This window comes from Clupea harengus, chromosome 5 (genome assembly GCF_900700415.2).
Source record: "Clupea harengus chromosome 5, Ch_v2.0.2, whole genome shotgun sequence".
Classification (NCBI taxonomy): Eukaryota; Metazoa; Chordata; class Actinopteri; order Clupeiformes; family Clupeidae; genus Clupea; species Clupea harengus.
In genome coordinates this window covers 22,145,203-22,154,971 of record NC_045156.1, presented here as the reverse complement: position 1 = coordinate 22,154,971, position 9,769 = coordinate 22,145,203, and the positions used below count along the sequence as shown (strand labels likewise).

General features: G+C 44.3%; 1 protein-coding gene across 1 annotated transcript; it reads left to right on the top strand.

The window, feature by feature from the left end:
- The first annotated feature begins 2,736 nt into the window (after positions 1-2,736).
- Positions 2,737-8,029, top strand: LOC105897853 (transmembrane protein 88). Its single transcript, XM_012824832.3, has 3 exons — positions 2,737-3,618; positions 4,648-4,948; positions 7,802-8,029. Exons 2-3 carry the CDS (start codon positions 4,649-4,651, stop codon positions 8,027-8,029), a joined length of 528 nt encoding a protein of 175 aa, XP_012680286.1. The 5' UTR covers positions 2,737-3,618; position 4,648.
- The last annotated feature ends 1,740 nt before the right edge of the window (positions 8,030-9,769 follow it).

Below are 9,769 nucleotides of genomic sequence, written 5' to 3'. Positions count from 1 at the left end.
GTGAAGTCTACAGTCTACAGACTACTCCATGAAGATTGCTTGTAACAATCGCAGGGAGGATCAAGGCAGAGGAGCTGATTGTGTTTCATAATGACTGAGGTGCCAGGCATGCTGTTTCACCCAGCTCAGGGTTCAAATGAGGACTCGAAACTTTAGTCAGTGGTGTTTACTTTTCATTAGAGAATGAGATGAGACAAGCAACTGACAGCCATTAAAAAAAAAGTTATTAGGGGGATAATTCATACATCTGACACGCTTCAATCAATTTCCCCTGACAGTGTCTTTGGAGATTTGCCAAAGAGAGTAATTAGCTTATTATGTTCTGAGGCTCCTATTACTAGGCCAGAGACAATCCATGAATCACCTGCCAGAACTTGTAGGCGAGTCCATCCTTTGTTTTACGCACAAGACTAAGATGAAGGTGAGGGCAGCAGCAGCTGACATCTTAAGCCGTTGGTCTTTAGATGAAAAAAATGACAAAGGTAAAAAACCTGTCCTTTCCTGATGGCTGTTACCATGGTAACTGAAAACAGGACATGCGTCAGAGGTTAATAGCCACACGGGTTTGGCGTATGATTTTTTTGAGAAGCAACAGAGTGTAAGGTCACGGTGAAAGAGCTTGCCATGCCATTAGTCCCGCTGCGCCTGGCCTCTTATGCGCAGGGAGCCTGGTGCAGAGCTTTGTAGAACCAGGGGGGAAACTGCTGGTGAGCAGAGCGCATAAGGACTCTATTGTCATGACTTTCTGGGTTGCGGCTTGTAGCTGAATGCAGTGCAGTGGGTTGCAATCCATGAAAATAAGGCCAGCAAGAACATTTTATGGAGCAAAATTATATGTATACAAGCGCCCGCATCAGAAATGTAGACCATTTTCTGTAATGTAAACTTATTTTCAAGGACATTTGATAGTTGTCAGTAGTGTATTACTAAAAAGATCCTAATGTCCATTAAGGACCACTAAGGACCACTCAAGAATGAGGACTACTGTTGCCCTGACAAAAGTACATTCACACAAGAAGTGGGATATGTGTAAGATACCAAAACTAGCCAGTAAGTGTCAGTATGACCATACTTTTTTTCTGCCCCATTCTAGTTCTATGGCTTAAAAATTCACCTGAGCAACAGAACCAACCAGAAACCTCCATCAGGATGTCGTCGGTGGGGTTGTGGGGTGGTCCAGTACCCCACTTAAAAAATAAATAAATAACTAAGCCAGCTACCCCACCTGTCCTTCCCTCTTTTTCCTCAATATCTGTCCGTTCTTCTTTTCTTTTCCATTTGTCTGTCTCTCATGCTCTCAGCTGCATTGCTGTTTCTGTGCTGTTCTGGTCTGTCCATTTAATAGACTTCCATTTTCTCAGAGTCGAAAGAGCCAGATAAGAGAGACTGCTATTAGCCCTGAAATGGCTATTTAATTATCTGTCATTCCCTGTTCTCTCCTCCTCCTCCTCCTCCTCCTCCTCTTCCTCCTTTCTCCCCCCTCCTTAATGTGTCAGTTTCTCTCTCTGACTCTCTCTATTGCTTTCCCCAACTGCTTCTACTTTCTCCATGTCTTGTCTATCTCATGCTGCTTACACTTTCTTTCCCTGTCTCCCCCCGTCGTCTGTCCATGTCCCTGTCTCTCTCCTGTCGTCTGTCCATGTCCCTGACCTCTTTGAATGTGCATTTTCTGTGCCGTCTCTTGTACTTCTGTCAGGCTCCCTTGCTGATGCTGAGAGCTGGCAAGAGAGAAAGAGGCATGAGAGAGAGAGAGAGAGAGAGAGACCCTGAATGGGGACGAATTGAACGCCTCTGACAAATCAATCAATCTCCCTCTTATCTCCCAAACACAGCACTTGCAGCCAAGGCCGAGCTATTTATACCAGCCTCATCGAATAATTCTCAGTTTGTGTAATGACAGAAATGGGTGAATTGGTGAAATGCAATGAGTGTATGAGTGAGAGAAAAAGCGGGGGTTTTCGGGTGTGTTTGTGGGGGGGGAGGGGGGGGGTGGAGTGAGAGAGAGAGAGAGTGAGAGAGAGAGAGAGAGAGTTCAGTCCGGTCTTTAATTATCACTCTTTCCCACCCTCTGTGATATCAAGATCCAATACACTATACCGCCACCAGCAGCAGCAGCACCCCCCACACCCCACCTCCCCACCTCTACTCATCTAGCTTGTGCAAAATGCATGAGGATCTATTATGTGTAATGAGCTCTTGGACGACTTACAACAGGATCAGCATCGAGCCGTGCCCCCCCCCCCCTCACTTGCTCCATCTTACTTTCCCTTTCTCTCTGTCTTTTTTTTATTCAAATTTTCACACTCTCTCTTTTCTTTCTCTCTTCCTAATCTCACCCTGAACTCTCTTCCCCTCTCTCACCATTCCCCCTCTCCTCTTCTCTATCTCCTCTCTTCCCCTCTCTTACTTTCCCCCCTCTCTTCTTCTCTATCTCCTCTCTCACTTTTCCCCCTCTCCTCTTCTCTATCTCCTCTCTTCCCCTCTCTCACTTTCCCCCCTCTCTTCTTCTCTATCTCCTCTCTGTCTAACACTCTTGCCCTCTCTTCCTTGGCAGTAGTCCAAGATGGACACCCTGCGACAGGTTCACACCTTCCAGCGAACATAAAGTATAATGTGTAATATACTTTCCCCCTTATATCCTCTTGCCCATCCCCCCCCCCTCCTTCCTCCCCAGTGCCACCTCAGCCAAACAGCTCATCCTCCACCCCACCCCCCCCCCATCTGCTGTGATGCCATGCATTTTTGATGCCGTCGTTTATTGATTCAGTTCTGTAGCAGTGGCATTGAATTGGACGCAGCCCTGATGAGGTTTTACTGTTCTGAACACTTTGGGATTGGTCCTCCTGGGCAGGCTCACGGGCAGGGGAGCGCAGTAATGACACACATAAAAAGGGACATGAAGGAAGGGAAGAAGAGTGCCGTTTTTTTTAGGATTGTTTTTGTTTGTTTTTATTTGTTTGTTTCAGATGGCAAATGGGATTAGAGAGGATGGTGCCTTTGGACTAAGTGGATTGAAAGGGGAGATGCATCATTATTGAGAACATCAATGGCCCTATCACTCAGGTTACTGGTCATTCAGTATATACTGTGGCAATAAAAGTCTACTTAGATGGGGCCATTTTTATGAAAATGGTGGGTATTTCTTATTGTATTGATCTGATCCCATCTTTGATTTACGCTCTCTCTCTCTCTCTCTCTCTCTCTCTCTCTCTCTCTCTCTCTCTCCCTCTCTCTGTCACTCCTTCTTTCACAAGAGCCACACTGCAGGGACAGACAGAGAGAGGGGGGAGACAGAGAGAGAGAGAGAGAGAGAGAAAGATTCAGAAAGAGTGTGAGGCAGTGAGGAAGACAGAGAGGACAGAGTGGAGAAGAGAGTGAGGGAGTGTGTGTGTGTGAGAGAGAGCGAGTGAGCAAGAGAGACGCACATTGTCAAATCTCTGACTCGTTTACCAGTAACAAGGCGTTAGAGGTACATGATATTCTTTGGTGTGCATTACGGCAGCAATATTTCTGTAACACCCTGGAAACGTGCGTATCTGGAAATAGTGTGAATTCAAAACAAACCGAACGCATTGCTGGAACCCGGGGTAAGGCAAGGACAAGCAAGAACATCAGCGGGTATGTAGCAGTTTTCGTAAGGCAAAGGAAAGTTATAAGCTACAAGAATACATGACTGAGTTGCATACTTTTATTGGGCGACATAGAAATAGATAAAAAAAAAATACAGTTTACCTAATTCAGATGTATTTTTTGGCGAACACGATGGATGAAGCGAACGTTGATGAGAAAGTAATATAATTACAAAATAATATAATTACATGTTTACTTTTCTGTTTGCGTCTTGGTGGCGTCACGGCTCTGAAGAAGAGAAGCAGAGGTGCTCTTGTAATTTAATTTCGAGTGACAGATCAATCAGAATCTTGGAGGAGCTGGGGAAGGTGTGATCGATTTGGAGGCTCCAATAAAGACGTGTCATTTTGATTAATCATTACTTCATTAGAAGATCCGATCTTTGCTTTACATATTTGAAGATAATGTGAAACATCTTGTTTCCAAGGCATGACATCCCAAAGGCGATGTAATTCTGTGCGTAATGATGCTTTGTCATGCGTAAAATGTCCTCATGCGTTCAAGCTAAACATCCTCATCCGAACGTAATTCTTAAGCGGACCCCCTAACCTAACTGCTAACCCCTAACCTAACTTGCTCAACCCTGACTTACTTGTTTGAAATGGGTTGGAATCGCCATTGCATGGGTTCCAGATAACTTGCCAGGTGTGTCCTCTGTACATCTCACATGGATGCGAAATATTAAATTTGATTGGTTTGGAAACGAGACGTTTGGTGGCATACACGAAATACCGTTTATTTGAAAGTACAAAACACATCAAGTGGTTGCCAAGGCAAAATAAACGGTCCCACGTGTTTTTCTTTATGTTCGAACCGATTCTCGCTGTAAAACGACACACACTGTAGCCTTGCGGCGCCATCCCATGCATTTTCTCTGCGCTCATACTAGATAGATCCTATTGTCTTACATACTATTGTCTTATGACAGCAGGTTAGCTCCCTCCCCCCTTTAACAGTATCCCTTCTCTCATTACGTCTGATGTGGTTGTTCCCTATTTCTGTGTTTGTGCATTTTAGGATGTGTGGCGTGGACTCGGATTTGGATGAGGGAGGACTGGGTGATGACGAGAGAGATCAAGAGGATGAGTTTGCCATGGCTGAGGGGGTCCGCATGCTTCCCCCTCCCACAGCGCACTGCGAGGGCAGCGTGTGGGGTGGCCGCCGGAGCCGGTGTGGCTGCCTGGTGTTTGGAGCAGGGCTGGCTCTGTGGAACTTGGGCCTGGCAGTGATCTGTGTGCTACTGCTGGCCAGCATCTTCGCTCTGGTGCTGCTTCCGGCTGCACTGCTTCTCTACGCTGGCTTTCTTTGCCACTCACGGGTGAGACGGCCACTGAGTTCACTATGTGTCATCCATTTTACATATGCCTTATAAACCCATTGGCCAGGCCTACACCCACCATACAGAGACAACTCAGTAGTAACAGTCCTCACAACAACATCATGCAGTTAAATGATACCCTGCTGGAAAACCAGCAAAGACAGGAATTATCTAATTTTCTGTTGCCTGCTGGTTTTGTTTACAATTATGCTGGTTGGCCAGGGCTCTTGATGAGCCTAGTCTCTTAGATGTAAGGCAATTCCAAGCCATTCTGGTCTATGGCCATTGCACTTATGCTATTTTTGTCTTGTTTGATCAGCAAGGCCATATTGATCTAAGGTTCAACACCAGCGACATAGACGTGAGTTCAACACTGAACAACAGATCAACTAATGCTGGTGTTGGCTGTTGTTTTTGTTTCAGCAGGGACAAGTGTCACAACGCTAGACATAGGTGAAAAAAGTAACTCAAATGTATTTCAATATCATCTAACAAACCACAGGAACAAACTATAACACAACAAATGCACAGACAGAACACAGAGGAAAAAAGGGCAGCACACCATGTGGGCAGCTGGTACAAAAAGTGAAACAAGATGGGTGTTTTTTCTTTCAGATTTGGCACACTGACTAAAAAGAAAAGAAATTTGAGTATACTAAATAGCAGTTATAATTCACTTTAAACTTTAAGCTAGAGGTGTACCGAGAAGACGTTATCTGTATCTGTATCTGTTCAACCAACATTATGGCCCAATCCCAATGTCCACACTCACGGACCCACAGACTTTAAGGCATGTCCCCCTTAAATCCGTGAGGGCGTAGGGCTGTCCTACAGTCAATTCGTCAAGTGAATGAGGGTTCTCTCGCAGATATTTTGATCCCTTTCTGCGCACTTTCCGTAGGTCTGTATTTCTGCAGACTTTGTCTTAGGGAGTTTCCCACAGTTGTGTTAGCGTTGTGCTGTGAAACATGGTAAAGGTAAACAACCGCCATAAACGTGATATGTTGCAAAGTGCTGTTCCATTCCTATTTACACCATTCTGAGCCCTTGCAGCCTATTGCACTTAATCACTTACCAGGTGACGTCAATTCAGTCTGTGAGGGTTCAGGCTTTAGGCCTTAGGGGGGACATTGGTGTGGGCCTATCTCTATTTGTACTTGAATAGAAAGTCCTTAAGTTTAAGGGAATGATCACAAACAGAATGGGCATTTTTTTATCCTGTGGCCATCCACAGTGATGTGAAATGATTTGAAGAAACTTTGTGGCTGATGCACAGACATGTCAATCATGGAGCTTACTTTTTTTCCAGAATAATAACAAGCAACTTTGGGTAAAAGAGATATCTGTTTCCATCGCATTATTTGTGCTTTCCTGAATAATGTATTCAGATTCAGGTACATCTCTACTTTATGCTTTCCTTTTCGCAGTCCCAACTGGTCGCCATGCAAGTACATCCTACAAGACAACATTAGGGACCTCTGGACCACTCATAGATTATTTAGTGTGGATGGGCCAGGCCCTCTAAACATTACTTTGAAGCGGTCTCTGGACCTGGAGCTGCTCTGTTCAAACATGTGAGGTGTATCTGTGCAGACCTGACCCCCTCTGCACTGGCTGAACGAGCTCAACACAAACAAGCCACTTTTGGCTCCGGGCCACCTCCGGGGCCCTGCCAGCCCACAGACTCATGGAGTAATAGCTCGATAGATCTCTGGGCTTGTGCAGCTGTCTGAGGTTTACAGATGTGGGTGTGTATGAGGAAGTGATTAAGTCTCCATGGTGTTATGTGGGGTTGAGGTTGGAGGCTGTGGCATGCTGACACGGAAAATGGCCACATGAAAGGAGCTCTTTGATTCCTGTGTATAACCTGAATCTCTCTTTCTCTCTTCCTCCATCTTTCTCCCTCTCTCAGTCTCTCACCGATTTTCTCTCTGTCTTCCTCTCTCTCTCTCTCTCTTTCTTTCCATCTCTCTCTATCTTTGTGTGTGTGTGTGGGTGTGTGTGTGTGTAAACTCTAATCTGTGCATATTTGTCTGCAAGGTCATTACAACCGGACAATATCTTTGATATATCTGCACATTAAACTTCCAGCTATGTGAAATTTATGAGTGCTCTCATGCAGTATATCATTTGTGCTTGCCCATATCAGACCATTGCCAAGGTGTTCTATGGTGCTGCTCCCCCATTCATTTTCTTGTCCTCCTCTCATTCTGTGGTTCCCTATTTGCATCTCTTTGTCTGCTACCTTTTTCATATCTCTTTTTCCCCCCTGTTTTGTGTTTGTTGGCTGCATTGTCATCTACAATTGTCCTCTTTCTGTTTTTGTTGTTCATCATGGCTTTGTCTTTGTCATTGTCTCTTTGTCTCTATTTCTTTTTTTTCTGTTTATTTTTCCGACCGTCCACCCCAGCCCCCCTCTCCTTCCTGCTCTCCACAGTTTTGTCCAGAGTGTAAGCTGCTGGCAGGTGATTGACAGCTTGGGGGGGGGGTTATTGACAGCTCAGGGGCTGCGTCTTATCTGACATGAAGAGAGAGCCAGGACAGAAGCCTGTCACACACCGTTACTTTCTGTCGCACAGTCTCTCACATGAATACTCAATATGAAGGCACAGAGGCACACACATAAACACACACACACATACACACAAACACACACACACACACACACACACACACACACACACACACACACACATGCACACACTGTCGCACACAGAGACACACTCACAAATACAAGTACATATGCTTGCACATAAACAAATGCGCAAATATGTCTATGCCGAGTACACACGCACATATATACAAGCACACACACATAGACTCACAACTCTAACCACCTTTTCCTTTCCACAGGTGATGGCATCCCCCTCTGCTCTTTGCCATTACCTTGATGACAACAGCTGTTCTGCCCTCATCATCCTTGGCTTCATTATGATGTCACCGTTGGTGGTGGTTGCTGCAGCAACCTTCTGTGGGTTGCTCCGCAGGCTTCGCCTCCTTTGGCTCTTTCAGCCAATCAGCGGGGCATGGTTCCGCGGCCGCAGCCTGGGTTGGAGCGGGGACCTGCGTGCTTGGGTGTGACACCACAGCAGGGAGGTCAGGGATCTCAGAAGTCAAAGGTCAGGTTCTGAGCAGCAAGGGCTGAATGTCACTCACAGGCTTTCGCAGTGTTTGGACCGTGCGCTTTGATGAACACCCATCATATTATTTTAACACAGCACTTCACTCAGATCAATGCACTTTCCCAGGGGGAGAGTAAGTGGTCATGCCAGCCTGTTCGATTCAGCATGATTCAATATAAATTACATATATATAATGTAAACATCCACACATGTGGATTACAAATAACTGTTGTTCTGAGAGGCTTCTAATGACTGTCAGGTGAGCTACATTTCCACATCCACATCTGCAAGTATGTTTCACCTAGCAGGCCGAGGTCAGGTGACATGCCTGAGTTACCTCATCTCAGATCATAACAAGAACCACATTACTTTCAGGTCCTGGCTTACTATAGATTTGTGAGTGCCAATTTGGTATGCAGTGCAAAACAATAAGCACAATTTAATTTACGGTTAGAAAAGGAGTAGGTGTATTTCTATTCGTCATTGAACAGATGCAACATTTACCCTGTTAAAGGATAAGCTTGGACAATGTTTAGCAAGACAGGAGTTTAGTATTTATGCAACTTTCTAATCATTACATATAACAATCTGACAGATTTTGTGATTCTTTAACTAGGCATTGGAGGTCAGTGAGTTTTACCAGAATTCCCCCTGAAAAGTGCATGGTCTGAGTCTCTTTCCGTGTTAGAATAATGGACAAGGGTGGAGCTGGAGTATCCCGTTTAAGAAGGGCAAGGGTAGCTTTCACAAGCACACAGTACACCAAAAGTATGTCCATGTGATGTTGTATGAAGTGTCCTTTAGTTGTCTCCATCCAGTGGCCTACTATTTTACTGTTCCATTAGTTTGTTTCTGTGCAGTTTGAGAAGCACTACTTTGAAAAAAGATATTGTTGCTTAGAAAAGTATTTGCTTAGAAAGCAATCACATTTGTGACAAATGTGGAGTACAGTTGTGGGTATAAATGTATAATGATGTAAATACTGTATTTTTATACCTTGTATTTATTTAGTTATTTAAGAATGTATTTATCTTTATTTATAAGTATTCATTTTAAGCACGGGCAACGAGTATGAGCACACATGAAACCCAAGTAACACTGTATTACTGGAACTGAAATTGACGCAATGTAAGAATATCGCTCAGGTTGTCACTCAACAGGTTGTGCACAGTATGTATGGGCCATAATACTGTAATATGTGGATGTGGAAGTAAGTTGCCAGCATATTCAACATTCAGTTCAGTAGCCTAAAAACACACAGACACACAGATTTCATACATTTAAAGGAATGCCCTAGGGTAACCTATGGACCAAGGATAGCTAGTGCTAGCCTGCTTAGCTTGTGGACAGCAGGCTTAGAGTATGTAGCTGTGTGATACACCGATGTTAAGGTCTCTCAGAAACGCCATGTTAAAGTGGCACTAACACATTGCAGAGTTTAATTTTACTCAGCAGAGATTGAGCACATTGTTCTGCTTCTTGCTGTGCTCAGTGAGCTCTTACGAGGCATTACATAATCTTAAGTGTACTTTCAGTGGTCAGACACAGTGTTGATAATGGTACTTGCTACACCAAGAACAGGTAGCATTCATTTTACAACAGCAGCATTAGAAGAATATGATCTATTTCTATCACTAAGATTATATACATACTTCAAGTTATATCAATACTATATATCATAACCATGATAGATATCATA